At 41.2% G+C, this 20127-nt stretch overlaps 1 protein-coding gene across 4 annotated transcripts in view; it reads right to left on the bottom strand.

Annotated features, from left to right (window-relative positions):
* LOC111654988 (synaptotagmin-2-like) overlaps positions 1–20127 on the bottom strand; it is a 59633-nt gene that overhangs the window by 7536 nt on the left and 31970 nt on the right. For 2 of the 4 annotated variants that reach the window (XM_023406195.2, XM_023406194.2), the window contains 7 exons: positions 7325–7540; positions 6821–6981; positions 2458–2595; positions 2062–2229; positions 1331–1498; positions 651–768; positions 168–301 (listed from right to left, as the gene is read on the bottom strand). In XM_023406195.2, coding sequence (XP_023261963.1) covers positions 168–301; positions 651–768; positions 1331–1498; positions 2062–2229; positions 2458–2595; positions 6821–6981; positions 7325–7520 — 1083 coding nt within the window. In that variant the 5' untranslated portion in view covers positions 7521–7540. Of the gene's footprint in view, positions 1–167; positions 302–650; positions 769–1330; positions 1499–2061; positions 2230–2457; positions 2596–6820; positions 6982–7324; positions 7541–19713; positions 19875–20127 lie in introns of those variants that run through there. The other 2 variants (XM_023406196.2, XM_023406197.2) reach the window with 2 other exon arrangements.

Genomic DNA, 20127 nt, shown 5'->3' with positions numbered 1-20127 from the left:
CCATATATCAGTTTATGGATGTGTGTCTGCCTGATTATAGATTGCTTGGTAGGGCAACTATTTACTATTTACATATTTGAGTTCTCACAGTAATTAGTAATGGGTACTTCTAAATCTGTAGGACAGTATGGTGCCAGATGTTTTAACAGATTAATGCATGTCCTTACCTGCATTTGCTCAAGAGGAATCTCAAAGCTGAAGGACTCATTGTAGTACGGATTCAAAGTGTTCTTCTTCACTGTCGTTTTCTTCTTCTTCAGCCTCTTTCCATTCTGCAGCAGGTTAATTTTCACATAGGGATCTGAAAACAGAAAAAAAAAAAAAAAGAAAAAAAGGCAAAATCATGATAAGCTGATATAAAAATGCTTTGGGCATGCATGTTTGGGTTGCAGTGCTGTAATGCACCAACAGATGGGGCCAATGCTGAAGCCAGAGGGGGTGAGAGCTGCTGCATGGTGTGTACTGCAGCGTCAGCACGTGAGCAGAGCAGGAACGACCTAATGGCTGTGCTCACAGGCACGTTCTTATATGCACTGCAGCTAACTAAAGCAGCTCATTTTGTCAGACTGTGAACACTGAAATAGTGTTATGTGTGATGATGTCATAATGAAATGCAATATCTGATGCTCGGGTCCGTGTATATACAGTACCTGAAAGTCCACCCACGTCCATCTTCTTCAGGTTCTTAGCCTCCAGAATGCAGATGGTGAGTTTTCCAGCAGTGGGGACGTAACGCAGGGAGATGCAAATGTCACCAAGCTTCTCCGGCTGTGAGGATCAGGGAATGAGAGAGAAAGTTAAAGGAGATCCCTGATGTACAATACACAGATACACAAACTGTTACATTTTAAATATACCCTGTCAATATCAATCTTTCCCTGCAGCCATTACTGCTGTAACAGCAGCAGGAATTATTTCTTAAGTACCTCGAGATGGTCTTTGTCAAAATGAATAAAATATCTGCACTGCAAAAAAAATGAAATGTAGAGTGTATGTCTTTTTAAGGTGGCTCTGGGGAGGCAGCCGAAGTATCGACTGAAGTGTGTTATTCATATCCTCGTGTAGCATGATGGTAAAGGCATGAAATTACAGGCTGCATGGCTCCAGAGGAAGCAGTGCAGTTGGTCAGGAACCAAAAAGCATGTCCTTTATTCTCATTGGTACACACACAAAGTTGGTAACTTGTGCTCATGGTTATTTTTGGACTATGTCATCCGCTGTTTATGTTGATGAGATATTGATTCAATGAATTTCCATATGTTAAAAATCTCTTCATCTGTTAAAGTGTCCCAACCAATAGCTTTAATAAGTCGTTCTAAACTGGCCTTACCTCTTCTTGGTCTGCGCTGTCCAGGTCTTTCCACTCCTCAATTGGCTTAGCCAGGTCAAGGGTGTTCATGGGTATTTTAATCTCTCCAATGATATCATGTTTAGAGAAGCGATCAAAGTCATAGACTGACATTACCAGAGTCTTCCCTCCCATCTCTGCGAATGGAATCTGTAAGACAGTAACCAGAACCCAGTTCACTCACTGGTATCATTCCTAGGAGGTGGATATCAGCACAATTCACACAGTTCTCACAGTTTCTAAAAAAAAAGAAAAAAAAAAAATGTTAAAAAATTCTGCCAGATCAGAACTACAAAGTAATATGGGTTGTGACTTTGGCCTATGGCTCAAAATTGCCTGACTTAATAAGATGCTGCTTCAGCAGCACTGCCCTGACTTTGACAAGGTAAAGCTGTTTGAATTGTTTTTTATAGAGCTTTGTCAGCAGGCAAGGTGCACCTGAGGTGGCCCTCTCCTTTAATGTGATTCTCTACCACACTCTCCTTGTCAGACACCTTCAATATGTCTGCTGCTTTTTATCACCGCTGGCTAGTAGTGTTAGTAAAAAAAAAGAAAATCAGAATCGAAGCAGCTGCTAAGCTCTAAAAGAAAGTGATAAAGAAAGGAGGAGTTGTTCACCTTTTACAAGACCTATCTACCCATCAAACAGATGGACGTACATGTTGTTTTAATAAGTAATAAGTGAGGGGTGAGCAGGAGGTGTTTCAGCTTACCTTGAAGGTGAAGGTCTCGTTGAAGACAGGATTGAGCGTTTTCTTGTGAACCTTTGTGTCGAACTTCTTCTTCTTGTCAGGGAGGACAAAGACCTTGACGTAGGGGTCAGAGGTGCCACCGCTGTCCATGGAGAGGAGATCAGCAGCTTGCAGGATTCCCACAGTCAGCTGGGGAGGGATGAGGGAGGACTTAGGTGATTCAAAGGGAGTATACTGTAGATCCTTCGCAAGCCCACACCAAAACTAAATCCTTCGCAACGTCCCTGATCCCATATTTATTTTTGAGAAATCAACACAGCAATACTAGGACAGAGGAAATGTCATACAAAGGAAACAGGTAGTGACTGTCCCTTCGTTTTGACATGAAAATGTAGAATGAACTATTCAAGTTCTTGCCTTGTTCTCCTGGAAGTCGTAATCAATGGAGTACTGCAGCTTCCCAAGCTTTTCTTTCTCCTTCACTTCCTCCTCTTTCTCGTCCCCAGTCAGTCCAGGCTCGACATCATCTTCTTCATCATCGTCATCCTGTTGTTTCTGCAAAGACAGAAAGGGGGGCAGGTGGCAAAAGAAGGAGTGAGAGGACGGTCCTGAGGCGGCGGCCGTGCTGAACACCAAACCTCCATTATCAGCAGTCGGGTTAGTCACAGCACCTACCTGCCACTTACCCCCGCTCACCCCGGTGTTACAAGTGCAATCTGTTCATCGATGACCACGGTTGCAACCTGACTTGATTTCACTATTTCTTGGGTGACACCATTTGCTGTTTTCCTTTCTTTCTTTTTTTTTTTCATGAGAATTACAAGTGTGTTAAAATCTGACAAAATCAGAGGCAGGGGATTTTCTCCGGGAGTACATATTGTTGTAGAAATGCCATTTATATAGATGTATAGATATAGATTAAATATAAACTCTGTGTTATTGTGCAAAGAGTGGAGAGAGAGACAGATTGAGAAAAAGAGAGAAGACAGAAAAAACAGTCAATATACAGGAGGTGGACAGAAAAAAACAGGACCCCCTTACATTAAAATGCAATCTAATACAACAGCCGTACAAAAAACCTCTGGAAGTTTTTTTTTTTTTTTTCCAGTTATAAGAATGCTGATTATCCTTTATTAATGACAATTGGTTTTTATTTGATTTACAAATTAATATGACTCACTTGTGTAGCTGCCATCAATTGTGACATTACGGGATGTGGACAAAATAACGGGAACATGACAGCCAAGGGAAAGTTTGAGGGAATTCAAGGTTATAAAGGCAGCTACACAAATCCTATGTATGACTCATTCCAAATGAGTCATATTAAGTTTTCCACAAAGTCTCAAAAATCTTGATGACGTATCCCACACAGATGAACGCTGCATTGGCAGAGATAAGACAAAATCCTGAGTAAACAAACTGAAGGATATTACGGGATACTTTCTTCAAAAGAACCACAAACCTAAACCTTTTTGACACGTTAAGCTTTTGTTTTGTTTTGTTTTTTACAAATGTAGCATTTGTTGCAGAGCTGTAGCATTGCATTGCACTATAGTGACAGGTGTTGCTGTTATTTTGTCCACCCCATGTACAGTATATTTCCAGTACAAGATGTCACAAGAAGCAGTGCGTCCTTACTGAGAGGAAGTGAAGGACAGATGTGATTTTTATCAAACCACTGACGCAGTGATTCCTGACACTTTTCTTGAAAAGCTCTTAAACTTGCTAAAACCACAGGCAAATATCCTCGGATAACGCATGCTGTGCCAACTGACAGTGTAAGCTGTTTGACAAACAGGTTTACTTCAATCCAAACAATATTACTGTTTGCCGTTTATCTCCTCCTGACATACCAAAGACTCATTAATGTGTTTACACTGGTGTTGTTGATAGCACTTTGCTGCTATTATTGTACTCTGGCCTGATTATTGCAACTAGCTGAATTACTGAAAGATTTCACAATTTATTCCAAACAGTAATCTCCAGATTTTCCAGTTGATACGCTAATGTGAATTATTGTGACTCGTGATCATACGCTATAACAAAATTCAGCAGTTTACTGACAGTTAACTGCTCCTGAGATAATCTGGGTGTGATGAAGGAGATAAATCAAGTCCTCTTTTGTCATCCATTTGCCTTAACATCACACCCAGCGACTCTTCAGTCTTTCATCTCCTTGGAGGCGGCCGCGGCTAATCGAGTAAGGCAATTTGCTCTGATATCAATATTAAAGTAAACTTTCATTTTCGGACGCTGAAAGAAGCTGGATAATATCTCAGTATGGCCTACTTTCCTATGGCTGTCTTCTTGACAGAACACTGAAGTCTTCGTAAGACTGGAGGGTCCAGCTACTCACTGATGAGCTGGAAGAGGAACAGGGCAACACACACAGAAAATACACACACCATCACACACACTGCACACCACACTGTAGTGTACACACCCCATGTACATACCCAAACACACACATACACACACACACACACACACACACACACACAACACATTTGCTTACATGCAGGCACTCATGCATGCTCAAAAACCCTCTCTCTCTCTTTCACACACACATTCTTACACAATATTCCTTATATGTGGCATTCTCTATCTTTATTGTGGTAAATGCTTTTCATTCAAGCATGCCAGGCCACACAATGCAGGATCCAAGTTTCTTTCCGATGGCAAATGTAAATGAATTACCTTATCATTTCTGAAAGTAAAACTTACGCTTTGATGTTTTTTTAAAAACCCTCTGTGGCAAATTTTTGTCAGGCCCAAAAATTTCTGTACATATGTTCTGAGTGAAATGTACACATCCATGGAGGGATCATGCTACATTGAGAATTTCCAGTTGTTCTCAAACTTCCAGTGGGGGTTCAAAGACAAAGACATGGTATGTCTGAATGAATGCCCTTTGGTCAACTCCACGGGGTGAATTGCAAACTCAGCACGGAGGTTTTTACTGAATGAAATATGCGTTAACACAGTCAGTTGACTGTAGCGTTGACTTTCAATCGACTGAAATCAGGCCTCTGCAGTTGACTGCAAATGTGGGCAAACATTCTGGCCCACCATTTCTCCTCAGTGAGACCCAAGTGCTTCAGGGAGAGAGAGGAGGGGGGGCATCAATGACTGTCACCTAGTATGTCAGCAGCATGGGTCATCCAGGAAAGTTACTCTCAAGTCAAGTTGTGGCCATTCAATGGTACCTACTGCAAGGGCATATGCTGGTCTTTGTCAAGCGATACCAACAGCTTTAACTGTTGCGGAGCTCGGAGCGTGTTTGCACAGTTGGGGGCGCAGCCTGTGAATTTCAGACCCAGGTCAATGTATATCTGGAGGGTTGGTCGTTTGAAAGGTTTCAGCTTTTGGTTGTGTTGCACAATCGAGGCCTGTCATGGTGGAAACATGCTCAAAGCTCTCAGTTAGGTAAAGTCTCAGCTATTATTTGACAAATATCCAGCTTACCCCTTGCACATGCATGTTAGTGATCTCTAGTGAGTTGCTGAGTGCACTCGTCATTCAAAGGCTCAACCATAGGATGAGTTTCATGTTCATTTCAAACCATATACACTTAAACAGGTCTTTGTTCTGTTGTTTTTTGCCAAAAAATTGCAATCTCTGTTTAATCAAGACATAGCAGTTGGTGCGGCATATCAGTTCAGTGGATTTTGCGAAGCAGCTTAATCGCTCCCATATATTCCTCAAGCACCCGCAGCACCTAAGCTTGCAAAAAACTAAGGAAGCCATAGCACTCATTGTCATCATCATTGCAATCCAAATCCCTCCAAGCCCAGCCCAGCCCACCCCCACCACAGCTCCCCCCCTTGCCATGGTCTGTGCTTACACAGAGCGGCCAGAGAGGGGTGCCGCGTGCCATCAGACCTACCGTAGGCAGAGAAGTCCACCACAGTCAAGATACACGGAGCACACATAAGACACAAAGCAGGAAGGAGGAGAGCAGAGACAAAGGAAGAGATTGAACTCACAGCAGACACCAAAGAAGGGTAATCACAGCAAATGCAGTCAGCTACACTGTAGGGAGCGAGGAAAATGACAGATAGAGGAGCCTCCTCATTAGCACAATCGTATCTTGCGCGGCAGGGCCGTTGGGTTTTAAAATAACTCCAGTTTTAGATGTATTCTTATTGTGCTTCGTGAAATCATCAATCATACGTGTGAAAAAATAATAATCACAGGCCCAAAACAACACCATTGTGGTAACTGCTAATTTTCATAATTACTCTCTAATGACTGAAGGAAAAAACAATGGTTGGGCTCAATAGATAAGGGTGCTGTCATTTTCCACTCAAATCCCAAAAGCACAAGTGAGAAAAAGAGCAACAATAACATTTACGACAAATACATTAAATAATGAAAAAAAGAAAGAGAGAAATAAAAAATAATCATGGTGCGTAAAGAATGTAATTAACACCTGCGGAGAATACACTGACTGGGTTAAAAAGCCATCAAAAAGTTACAGTCTGTGCCAGTGGTATTGATCTAATACACTTAGGACCAGGAAAATATTTTTATTTTAATGTTAATTGGCTAAAATGTGAAACATGATGGCTACTGGTCCAAATTGTTATAACTGAGTCAGACGTATCACTACATGCATGTTTTCTCTCTAGTCTGTTACAAAGCTAAACTCCAAGTCCCACAGCTGTTACATAATAGTCTCATATACAGGTTAGAGCTGGCTGTGGTTTGCCCTGCTTCGCACACAGTGTGGGTGTAAATTCCACCAAGCCGTGACACGACCCCCTACGGTGAAACATACCTCTCCGCCTTTCAGGTTCTTCATGCCCATGTCACCCTTCCCCTTCTTGCCCTTCTTGTTCTTCTTCTTCTTGCAACAGCATTTCTTGATGATGCAGAAGCAGCACGTTAGAATGAGTAAAGCAGCGACCACGGCAATGGCAATGATGGCCCAGGATGGCACTGAGGAGAATATACAGACCAATGTATAGATGGCACATCCACAACCAGAAAGAGGAGAAGCAAATACTTTGACATTTGACCAACCAATCACTTAGCCTACTCCCATGTCATGTCCTGGGCCAAATATATTTAGTAAGAGGTGCTAGGTTAGCAATTAGATTGGATGGAAATTAGATTTCTCAGCCATTAGGAGGGGCTGCCAGTGATCAATACTGAATGAAGACATTATGAGGCTGCCGATGCCTGCAGCAAAATAGAAAATTTAATTCCAAAATCATTGCTTAGAGTCACATCAATATGAGTTGGTTGATCGGGACAGGTCTGGGTTTTGTCTGGCACTCACGTGGGATCTTGTCGATTTCATTCAGGAACTTGTTCTTTATCTCGTCGAATGCATCGTTCTTGTTGACTGGTTCGGTGGCATTGTCATTAGAGACTAATGCGACAGGGGCTGGAGTCATAGTCAAGGCACTGGCCCCTGTTGGCTTAGCAGCGACCATGGGCGTTGTCTGATGCCTGAACAAGTTAAACTTCGTCATTTAGGCTGCACGCACAGTCCCTGAAAAACAGCAAGAAAACATTGGTTCATTGTCTGATAAAGTTATCCAGCCACCAGTGACTTCTATTCCACCTGCACATTATAATCCCCTTGTGTGCAATCACACAGTCACAGGCAGATACTGACAGAAACTCATTAAAGGGTTGAGTCACTCATCCAATTTTAAGGTTTTTGGAGATGTCTGAAAAAGAAAAGTGGGGCCAAAACACGCCATGGATATACTTGGTGACACAAAAGTCAGACGTTTATAATAATGCATAAAGTTAGCAGAAAACAATCAAAAGAGGGAATGATTCAATCAACTCTGAGTTATCGAAAGATTCTGGCTGCAGCTCAGGTGGTAAAGAGGGACAGCTGTGAGAAGAATGGTGGTTTGATCCCAGGCTCCTTCTGCTCGCATGTCCGACTCTCATTTAGCAAAACACTGAACCCGAATTGCTCTTTGTAAGTGTGTGTGCATGGGAAAAAAATTGAGGTCACTTTGGACAAAAAACATCTGCTGCATAAATGTAATGTAATGAAGCACCACTATTAAATATGGGTCATATTGTACGGGAAACAAATCAGTCAGTATATTTCCTGTTGAGAGAGTATGTATCTACAAAAAGCCCAGGACTGAGCCACTTGTCTTTTTCTTCTACATCTGCCACAAGAGCAAACACAGTCAGACAAACAAACAAACAAACCCGAAAACAGGTTTTCCAAGATTTGCCGCAGATGTGAGTCCCATTAATTCAAATGCTGGCGAGCGTCATGGAGGTTTGTTTGCATCTGTAATCTGTATTAGTTAGTCAAGCTTTATTATTCAGGAAGTCTCAAAATCAAAATTAAAATTTCTTTTGCAAGAGAGATTTGTAAAAGAGATCTTGATCAATTTGTTTTTAAGAGAGACTTAGGAGACTAATGAAAACATTCAATTAAATACTAATGAAATTAAAAACAACACTTTATAGTCCCCTAGAGGGATGAGTGTTTCTAACTTCAGTTCAGTTTGTTCTGCCGTTCAATGCAGTTGTGAGGTGCATGGCACTGGAAACAAGTATTTCCCTGGTGTTTAAAACACAGAGAAAGAAAATGACACTATTTGTCAAACCAGTTTTTTTTACCCACAACTCCTGTTACTCCCAAAGGCTTCATTCAAATATTTTACATTTAAATTTTCATTTAAATCCAAAGTGTTTTCTTGACTGTGCAAACGTGTTTCATGAATATTGTACCTCGTCTGTTTGTTGAATAGTTACAGTATGACCAAACCAGTATATTGTGTAATTCACCCACATCAATACCATGATCAGTTTCAAATAGTTGCTTTCTTTCTCCACCAACTTACATGTGTCCATGTAAAAAATGAAAAAGAGAAAAACAACAAAGACAGCTGGAGGCACCTAGTTTGCAAAAAAAACTGAAATATCTGTTGAAGCTTCTGATAGGCAGGAGTCACTGTAAAGGCCACACACTGTGGCAAAGGATGAGCAGAAGTGATTGTAACATAACAAGCTGAAAAGTGATCACCTGTAAAGAAAAACTCCAGATGGCATCTTCAAGTGATGCTCAGCTAATTCTCTAACATCTTACCCTATAATGGTGCAGCAATATGACAGTGTAATCATTTTAAAATCAAAAGATATTGATTCATATATATGTAGAGCTTCAATGATTAGTCGATGCTTCTCAACTGTGATCAGTGGGGGCTTTTCTTTGTCTGATGTGATAGTAAACAGAATATATATAGGGTTTGAAGTGTTGGTCGAATTACACAAGAAACCTCAACTATGGGGAATTATAACAGGCATTTTTTGTCATTTTATGGACAAAACCTTAGTTGCAGGCCCTATATGGATGTGATGATTCACGAAGAAAGGATTATTATTAAAAGTCAGTGCAGGTGACTAATAGTGCTACACTGAGTAAACTGAGTAAACTGATCCATTAGACATATTGTCCACAGTATGTTTAAAAGCTTAACCTGCTTGGCCAATTCTTAAACATGACGCCACAGGAAGCGCAAAATAACTTTGACAAAGTTTCTGAAAACTTATGATTAAGCTGTTTTTTATAACTCAGCCAAGGCCTGAGCCCTTTGTCTGTGTGCCATTCAATCAATTTCCACTGAGGAGGTGCATAAGAATTTATTTCATAAAATGACTGATTGCGGCAGTCTACACCACAGTCTGCCATTTTATAGTGTTTCTAACATATTTCACAGGGTTGTGAGGTCAGTGGATAATGATTTGAGATCAGTTACCAACAATATTTATGAGAAATAACCATCAATCCTCAATTTATCACACCTTTGTTCTGTCTGGACGTTGCTCTGTACCTGAGCCAACACTGCCTGTCCAGGAAAAGGTGCTTAAGCGCAGCAAAAAAACAAAATGAACAACTGCAAGCCATTCTCCAGTGGTGTTTCCACAGGCCAAACAAATGTTCAATCAGAGCTCTTATCGGTTCCAGAAATCACACTGTGACAAGTGCAGCTGAAAGCAGCCTGCCAGCAGAGTGATGAGTGATTGGGTGAGACCTCAATTCAGAAAGCAGAGAAAGATGACAAGCATAACAAGAGGAGACTTCTGCTGTTGATTTTATTAAAGTCATGGCGATATGGGCAAAAATAGAGGAATTTCCTATTTCTGAAATGCCAGTTCTCCAAGTTGGTGCCAGAGATTCTGTTTCTATTTATTGCCACATATTAATTATTTACATTGAGACTGACAGCAGGAGGGATAAGCTTATATTATTCAGGGGCCAGAACCAGCTTGTACATCTTAAAATATAAGTGTCTAAAATAACTTTATGCCGTTATGTAGGCTGATGTTAACAAAATCCTGGGACAATATACTGAGATGGGAACTGAAATACTATCCATGCATTGTTTAGGTTTATTGATGAAATGACTGTCTGTCTTGTTTTTTTGTTCTTTGTGGACCCCAGGAAGCGTCGCTAACGATCTACATCAGCTAATGGCGATCCTGATAAAATCATAAAATCCTAGTATCGTTTTCCTCCATCTCACACATTTGAGAATGAATGTGTTACTCAATAAAACACCAATCACAGGCCTCACTGTCTCTGCTCTGTATTATACATTACTGTACATATTCTTACAATGTTAAAAGCATCCACTTACATCTGAGGTTTATGTGCATTTCATCCTGTTTGTCCCTCACACCAGGCCAAGCCAGACCAATTAAATTAACATTCATGGATATGTGCTCAAGCATTTTATCTCCTCCACTCTGAGTGCGACAGTGAGGACGGCCAGAGAGGACACAGACTTACGGCATTGTTTTATTACAGCCATTAGTCCTGCTTCACAGCCAGTGTTTGCTTCAGACGAACCAACTATAACCTGCTTTTTCTTTGACAAAGGCAGTCTTACACCTTTCAAGCCATACCTTTAAATTAGGTATTTAGCAATGACGATTTGTGAGGAATTAGCTGTGAACTGACAATGACTGTCACTAGAAAGAAATCCTCAACAAGAAATCTAGCTGCTGAAAAAAAGACTGGTCTACAGCCACGCAAGCAGCTCTGTGAGGCAGTACATGGGCACAGTGATGCTTTGAGCTAAATGCTAACATCAACATGCTAACAGCTTCAGAATGAGAATGCTAACTTGCTGATGTTTAGCAGGTGTAATGTTTTTACCATCTGACTTTCCCACATTAGCATGCTAACATTTTCTAATTAGCGCTAAACACGAAGTGCAGCTGAGGCTAATGGGAATCTCATTGGTTGTGCCAGTATTTGCTCACAAAACAAAGTACTGGGTAAATTAAACTTCTGATGACTGTACTAGCTTAAATGCAAAGGGAACACCAGAATGATTACAATTCATCCCAAGGATGACATGAATGTGTGACAGAGCTGGAAATCTATCCAGTAGTTGTTGAGACATTTCACCCAAATCACAAAAGTCAACCTCGTGGTGGTGCTAGAGGAAAAGTCAGCAGATACGATACGTCATTTGGGAACCATGAACATTTGTACAAGTGTTTGTGCTTGTTGATGTTGAGCTATTTCACTGGATAAGTGAAAACCTTCACCTAATAGAGAAAAAAATCCAAGAATCACCAAAGTCATCAGTATTCATCCTCTTAGGACAATGAATGTCTGTACAGAATTTCATGGAAATTTCATGGCAATCCATAGTTGTTGAGATATTTCAGTCTGGAACAAATCCACCTGACTGAAAAGCCAACATCTACATCTCGCTTGAGTCATGCTTCTAACGTTGCTAAAGATCAAAGGGAACTTAACTATGCATACTCAGAAATAACTATATAGACACCACAGTTTCCGAAAACTGTGATTTTTACTGAGAGGTTGATGGTTCAGTCCCTGAACCAACAGATTAAATCTTGGAAAAATAGTAATAGAGCTGAGATGCCCTTGAGCAATGCTCCAGACCTCCATCTACTCCAGTGGAGGTGCACAGTGCCTAATCGATCAGACTGTGGTCGTGCTGAGCAGCTTTCAGGTGTGAATGTGTGTAATTCTGTGGGTGTAAAGCAGGGCGTTGCTGAAACATGAGCATTCATGCTCAGGAAAACCTTCCCTGGACGAATTAAAGCTAAAAATAGACTTCTTATCCAATATTCATTTCATATAATACTCGATTACTGCGATCTGTGCGAGCTTTGAGCTCCATCTCCCAATGTGAGTCTCATTTCGATAACGTTTGAGTCATCACAATTCGTTAAAACAAAATGGCTTGGCTCCATGGCCCAGAGCAGCTCAGCTATGGGCATGATCGGCCCCTTATCACTAAACACACTGCTCCGAGTTGGATGGGGATCAAGCACTTTTATCTTTGCACAAACAGAATGCATATAGAAATCTCACGTACTAACAAGGCAGTTTTACTGAAAATTAACTGCGGTACATAAAGGTTAAACATGTCTACAACAGCCGAGAAGCATGAAGGTGAAGGAAAGCATCTTCAGTATTAGTAAAAAAAAATCACTACTCTGGAGAAGAAATCATTTGAAAGTGAGAGAGGCTGTTTTGTTTGTTGTTGATTTTTTTTTGGAACACATCCAGTGTGTTCAAATGAATTAAACAAGTACTTCAAATTGTAAAAAAAGAGAAAAACACATATCAAATTTTAATTGAATTTATATAAGCAGAATCAGAAAAAGCTTCATTGCAACACAATGGAAATGAAAAAATTATGGCTAATATCTTCTTCCCTAAAATAGCTACTTCTTATAATCTGCACCTTCTCCTTCACGCTTTCTGTTTAAGATTCTATAAATAAGACTAATAAGAGATGATGACTTTTATATTGATTCTATGTATATAACACTTTTTTCTTTTGTATTTTAGGGTCATTTTTGTGCTTTTACTACAGACTGTGGAGAATCAAGGGGGAGAGAGATGCAACACAGTTCCCCAGCAAGGCTTGACCTGGGGATGCTGTTTGACGTTTTAGCCCCTTTAGCTCTGGGTGTGCTCTTTGCAGTATATTTAAGGGGCTGAACTGCATATGTTTTATGGAATATGTAAGTGTATTTGTAAAATATAAGTACACACACACACACACACACGCACACTAATAGATTATCACATCATATGTTGTCTTTATCATCATTAGAGAAAAATATGAGTCATTTAGAAAAACAAATATGCCTTGAGGCTAAGTGCTCTTACTTAATTATCCTACACCTGTCAAACTCTAATGATAGTTTCTATATCTCTTTGCTGTATCATGCCATACATGACTGAGAAATGCCACTTCCTTATCTGACGTCATGTGTGTTCTGACCCACTGACCACATGCGTGTGACACCCTCCCCAGTGATGGGAAACCCCAGCTTACAGAAAAGCTGTCTCCATGTGTGAGATTTTGTGTTTAATAAGGGCTTATTAGCACCCAGGTCAGATCCAACAGAAAACAACCTAAGGAGAGAGCTAAAGTCATGCAGCTGTTTCATTACACAACAACAAGTACCCTGAACAGCAATTAATTAACAATCTACATCCAGACGGCCAAGTCCTTTGTTTTTCCCCAGCCCTGACAACTTGCCTCTTTACTAGTTTGCACAGCTGTCTGCCAATGGCTGATCTATATATATATATATATATATATATATGTGTGTGTGTGTGCGTGTGCATGTGTGTATTCATGAACATGTGTGTGCGTTTAAATCTGAACATAAATTTTTGTCCATTTTGTCCCTAATTAAATGAAGCACATAATTCAAAATCATGTAAAAGTCTTGTCACACACTTTCAAAATGGCTCCTGTAAAGGGAGAGAAAAACGAATATAAGGTCATGTGACGACAGCTCAGGGCAACAGTCAGGAGCAGTGGGGCGGCAAATTAAGTATTGAATATTAGCCATTGTGAAAGGTTGTTGTATTCAAAAAGAAACAACAGCCACGGCTGCTTGGTTGTCACAGGCCACCAGACCACCAGGGCCCTCGAAGATACAAAGCAATCTGAATAATGTGACCCCAGTGAAATCATTCAGCCCCCACTGAGGCCCCTACCATCTGTGACATTATGGGTTATGTGTGGGTGGGTGGAGTGCTTGGCCTCCAGCTGAACTAGCCGTGCAGCTTCATTTCCTCCAAGTCTCACTAATGTGATTGCTACAGTAAAATGGGTTGGGTTATTTAAAAAAATGTACAACAAGAACTAAAGGCACTCTTAATTTGATAATTTCAGATTTAGGCCCAAAAGCAAACTTTATGCAAAGTGATATTCCTTTCACCGGGGGACAGATTATCTCTTTTTGAGAGGTTGCATGTGCATGTGTGCTCTAATTTTGTATTTTTACTTTTCATGCTGAGTGAGTCTTTCATTTCATCCAAATCTCATTGAGCTATTTTAGGTATGCGCCAAGTTGCGTAAGATATCGAGGGTATGATATAAAGGATAATTGTTCAAAGGCATCACATGCATCCGGAATTTATGAAAAACACATTTGATCAGACGGGAAGAGAATACTGGCTCGGCCTCCTCTGAGTCACAGCTGACCTCTGATCTGTCTGGACTCGATTTCAGCTGAAAATGTGTACTGGAACATTTAGAGAACAAGGGGCATAGTATTTTATTAGATCCATCAGACAGAGCATTACTGTAGTCAGAAAGCTGAGCTGAGATGGTGGAGTTGTTTCAATTAGAGATAATGTGCAGCTTTGTTCCTGAACTCTTGCTACTCTATGGTAATTCACCCCTGTTGAAATGGACTTGGGGCTCCCACAGTCATAATGGTCTCATTTTGGCCAAGGTTTAATAGGATTACAGGGGGGATACTGATGGCTGCATTGCGTCTTATTTACCACTGAAGGATGAGATACTGTGTGGAACTTGGTCTGAGCTGAACCTAAGAGTACATTCAGCTGTATAAGCAGAATAATTCATTATCCTTATTATTATAGAATGGCGGCAATTGTCATTCCTGCTATTATTCATTAAATGAGCTCATAACTGATAAAACTTTCACAAAACGCTGTGAGGTCTTTGCCTGAATGAAAATCGAAATATTGAACTAAGAGGTGCCAGTGACTATACAGCATCACTTCATTCACATTGTAGTCTTTACAGCTGCCTCTAGTTGCATCTTTCATTGCCATTTTCTGAGCTATGTTGCATAAAGATATCCTGTGTGCAAGAAGCCCTGTATCTCTCCGTCATCATTTGCGCACATAGAGTCAGTGTACAGTCCTGCAGCTGAACAGATTTCAGCTGTCATGCACAGTCAGATAAATGCTAAGTACGTGGCAGAGACGGATTTCTGCAAGGTAGGCTACTGTAGTTGCAAAACGCACCCTCCTTTTGTCATTTCATGGTAGAGAGCCAAGAGACTGACAAAAGCTCTGGCAAACCTGAAAATGAAGCGCATGCTGTGAAATATGTGCCAGAGCCAGATTCTGAAACTCTTGACCATGAACCTTTGAGTCTCCTGCCACAAGGCATCAGTGGGAGTGTGCCAAGCCACTGTCAGAGGTGGTGCAATTTTATTTGACAGTGATTAAAACAGGAAAGTCGACTTACAACGCACTGACTGCATGATGAAGATGTGTGCAGTACGCCCTCTTGTTTGGGTGTTGCACATACAGTCTAATGCAATAAGAGCCTACAGTTAATGATGGCTTAGGACGAAGCTTACAACAACAAACAAAGTTTACTTCATGAACCACTATTTCTTTCTTCCTGAGGTGAACTGATAAAATCTTTTTCCAGGTCATCACTGCGTCGATAACCTTTACTCTGTACCAACAAACAACAGAGTGAATGACATTTACACATTCACTCAGATCTGACTCACAACTGATCTGCAACGCAGTCAGCACAACTGCTTATGCAACTGTCCCAGACAGGACCTTTACAGAGGCATCAGAGCCCTGAGTTTAGCGCCGGGGCTGCAAATGCTCTGAATGCAAAGATAAATAATACAAGCATCCACAAGAAAAGACACTGACAATCAATCACAGACGTCAACATGTCAATTACACTTTTATGTCAACAAAATGCATCAGGAAATCCTGCTGGTGTCACTGCTGATCTGGGGGCAGCGACTGAGATAAGGATGTCAAAATCATCTCGCTGAGGAGAATTAGAGAAAAGCCTCTCCCTCATATATGTCATTGTGTGCTGACCCAAAGGGCGGTCCAGAGAGGCTCATTTACAAAACCTGCTTGTGTAGATAAAACAATGCTTATTCTCACCTGCAGCTGAATGTGACTCAGCTATTATCAGGAGGGGTCCTTGAAAAGGAGGTGGGAGGCGCTGGGGTTTGAATGCTGAGCGAGGAGCTGCAGGGATCATTTACAGCCAGTTGCCATACATCCTCCCTCTCCACCTCAGCACAACCCCTCTCCCTGTCCCCTGATAGGTCGATTAATCATTTTGTCACAGAGATAGTGACCCAATCTGCATGTAAGGCTGTGAGGAGAAAGAGGAGGGGGCTTCTGCATAACTGCAGATAGGCCACAGACATTCTTGTTCTAAAAAGAAAATATGTAGCGAGTGAGAGACTATGAAATCACTTTTCAAGTTAGAAAATCACCCAGACCCATTCATTATGATTGCAATAAAGGAATAGTTTGACATTGGTGTAGCATAGATGAGAAAATCAATACTAATCTAATGTCTGTCTATTTAATTTAAGATAAACCAGCAGCCAGTTAGCTCAGCTTTAAAGTCGCAATGATTAGTCAATGAATCGATTAGTCGATCAAAAGAAAAATATTCAATGTTTCAGTTACTGAAATGAAAAAATGCAAAATATTTGCTGGTTCCAGCTTCTCATAAATGAAGATTTGCCTCTTGTCTTCATCATACATAACAGTAAATGTAATTTGCTTCTGTTTTGGTTTTCAGCAAGTGGAACAAAACAAGCAATGTAAGATGGGCACTTTGGGCTCTGGGAAGTTGTCAAATGCTTTTTTTCACTACTCTTTTTTTTTCTTTTAATTTCATTGACTAACCAATTAATCAAGAAAAATAATTAGTAGCTTAGCACAAAGAGTGGAAACAGCTAGCTTGGCTCTGACCGATGGAAACAAAGTCCACCTTACAGCACCTCTAAAGCTCACTAATTAACATGGTTCATCTCATTTGTATAATCCATACAAAAGCCAAAGTGTAAAAACAACAATTCATGGTTTTACAGGGACATGAGCCCATAGAAAATGGTGAATTGTTTTTACACTTTGGTTTTTGTATGGATTTAAAAAAAAAAAAAAGAGTTGTAACGTGTTAATTAGTGAGCTTTAGAGGTTCTGGTGAGCAGATTCTGTTACAACTGGACAGAGAAAGGCTAACTGCTTCCCCTTGTTAGGAGTCTTTATGCTAAGGTAACTGGCTGCTGGTTGTAGCTTCGTATTTACTGTACAGACATGAGGGTGGTGTCAATCTTCTCATCCAACCCCGTGTCAGAGGCTCTTTCCCAAAATGTCAAACTTTCCCTTTAAACCAACTACTAACCTTATGTGTAACTTCCTATAAAGAAAATCACTGCGTAAACTCAAAGGTTTTTCTCCAGTATGATGAAACACACTGAAAATCATTTCACATTCTCCACAGCAAAGTGTTACTCTGCTCTATGTTATGCTCTCTGACCATCACAAATCCTCTCCTCCACAATAAAAACTGGCACGTTTTCCTCCTTCTAAAGATTAAAAAGTGAAGAACATGCCCCGTCAGCACAGCAAGGTGCTGAGTCTGGTGATAGCGTCTGACCGTTTAACACTGAAGCTCTCTGCTATCGTCTGCCAGCAACACACCATTGCATGGGCTGGGGCCAGGACTGGGAAAGCTCAGCTCTCACCTGGAGTGAGAAGCTGGCAGCAGCTGAGATAGTTGTGCTAATGTGTCAGAGGGAAAATCACTGACTCATTCTCAGGGTCCAGTATGGGTTGGCTTTGTCATTTTGAACATACTTCTGCTTGTGGAATACATTGAAATATAAGCTGAGAGCAAATATTTCAACCTAATGAAGCAGCAGAAAGCAGGAAAACAAGGGTGATGTGGGTGCAAGAGGGCGCACCCACTCAGGAAACGCAATCTAGAAGACCACACACTGAGAATAAGCCTCTTTTCTTTTTCTCCTTCTTCTTTGAGCAGTTCCAGCATTTGGGCACCAGCTGGCCTCTTGGAAGGAGGAAACAGGAAAAAGAAATAAGATTGGTGAACTTCAAAGCATCCTCTCATTTTTCTGGTTATGTATGAGAAACTCGGAGAGTATTTCTCAGTGTGAGAGCCACTGGGAGCGGCAGCCTGAGGTACAGACTTAATGAGCCTGTCTGAATGTTTTAGAGCCTGACAAAAAAAGAACCTTCAGAGCATGCTCAGTATCAAACAGTCCCCTGCTTCCCGGATATTGGAGAAGTAAACATGTACGCAGGTACAGTATATACCCAGCTGAACATACAGTACATATCATATGATCCCCTCACATCCTCAACACTGTGTTTGTTTACTATACTTCTGAAACCTGAGTGATCACATGACCTCTCCAAATAAAAGCCATTGACTGTCCTTGATAATTACCACACCAGAGACTCTGGGGAAAGAATAACCCTGGTTCGTATTTGAAGAAGTGACTTCAGGACACGTAGCTGAGTGAACTGATGATTTCTCTTTGTGTATAATTTTAAAATTGGGTTATATTTGGATTTGTTTTGAAACCACAGAGGTTCATATCAGGCTAAAAATCTTCAGGCTCTCAATAACACTTAAAAATAATACCCTAGTTTTATACAGTTAGTCTGTTATCATGATTTTGAATTAAATTTGATCTAATAAAAACTCTGCTGTACTAATGATGGGTCTGATTCAGAAGTGCAAGAGTCAGCATTAGGCGGTAAGAGGTAGCCAAAGATAGGTTTTGTCCTTGGTACTGTTACCTCAGTGCTGCCTGTGATATATGTCCCATGAGAGATAGCAGGAAAAAAAAGAGCATCCTGCAGCACTTTATAAAATCCCCACCCCTCTACTCTCCATACTCCTCAGCACAACTGTCAGCCTCTCTTCATGTCTGACTACTCTGTCTCAAAAGATAAAGAGCTTTGTGTCTTGTGTCTGTTTTGTTACATTGTGGATACAATACAGCAGACCTGAGGTATTTTAGTGTAGTGTGCTGTTTTTTTGGCTCCACTTGGCTGTTTCCTGGTGCTCAGGGAGGTTGTGAGAGATGCCGGTGTAGCTACAGGGGTAAGAAGAGCATCTGTCAGCAGGGCAGCCTCCTGGACATTCTCCAGGACAGAAGTGCTACACCCACCAGGCAAGCTAAATGAAGCATGATCAATGAGAATAATCTAGATACAGAGCTACACCACCACCAACCCCCCTTCTAAATATCCATGCAACAGTCCCTGATGTGAAATCATAACAGATTGCATACAAACTGCGTGAAGACAAGGTCCATAGCTGGATCGAGGGGGAACATCAGGACCCGAAGGATGTGCAGTATTTCCTATCACGAAGCCTATGAATTAGCTTTGAGTAAAGTTTGGACCACATGCACCAGGAAGTAACATGCACACAGCACCTACACTGCATTGTGGTAAAAACCAACAAAAAAGGAAAGTCAGATGCAGTCTCTAAGAATCCTTAACTACAGCAACAACCACCACTGTACATGCCTACAACTGTGTTCTTAATTCCTTAAAGGAAGTGTTCAAGCAATGCTGAGAGGAGAGTTGAAATACACCCTTACCAGCGCTACCGTAATTCCGTAATCGTGTTCTCCACAACAGGCTAACCCATTCACCAAAGAGGCACTTAGGGTTAATGTTACAGTGCCTTAATACCGTCCCTCGACCGCTCTCCCATCAGCAACAGAAACTGCAGTCCTCCTCGCACTGTTTCCACTGCAGCACTACTTGTTCTCCCATACACACACTCGCATACATACACACATGCTCACTCGTTCTCTCTGTGACTACCCCCACCTCTGTTTCTCTCAATCCCCTCCTCCTCTCCCTCTCTCCACTATTTCTGTCTCTTTCACTGGAAGGATCCCCCTCCCCTCCTTTTCCCTCTCCCTTCCCCTCGCTTTCTCTCCATCTTCCATCTCCATCCCCTCCGCTCCGGCACTCACTGCTCGGCCGGCTGATTTGCGACGCTGCTC

This window comes from Seriola lalandi, unplaced genomic scaffold (assembly GCF_002814215.2).
Source record: "Seriola lalandi dorsalis isolate HSWRI2012SDOR001 ecotype SW California unplaced genomic scaffold, Sedor1 jcf7180002054297, whole genome shotgun sequence".
Taxonomy (NCBI): Eukaryota; Metazoa; Chordata; class Actinopteri; order Carangiformes; family Carangidae; genus Seriola; species Seriola lalandi.
This window is presented reverse-complemented; position numbering and strand designations above follow the sequence as displayed.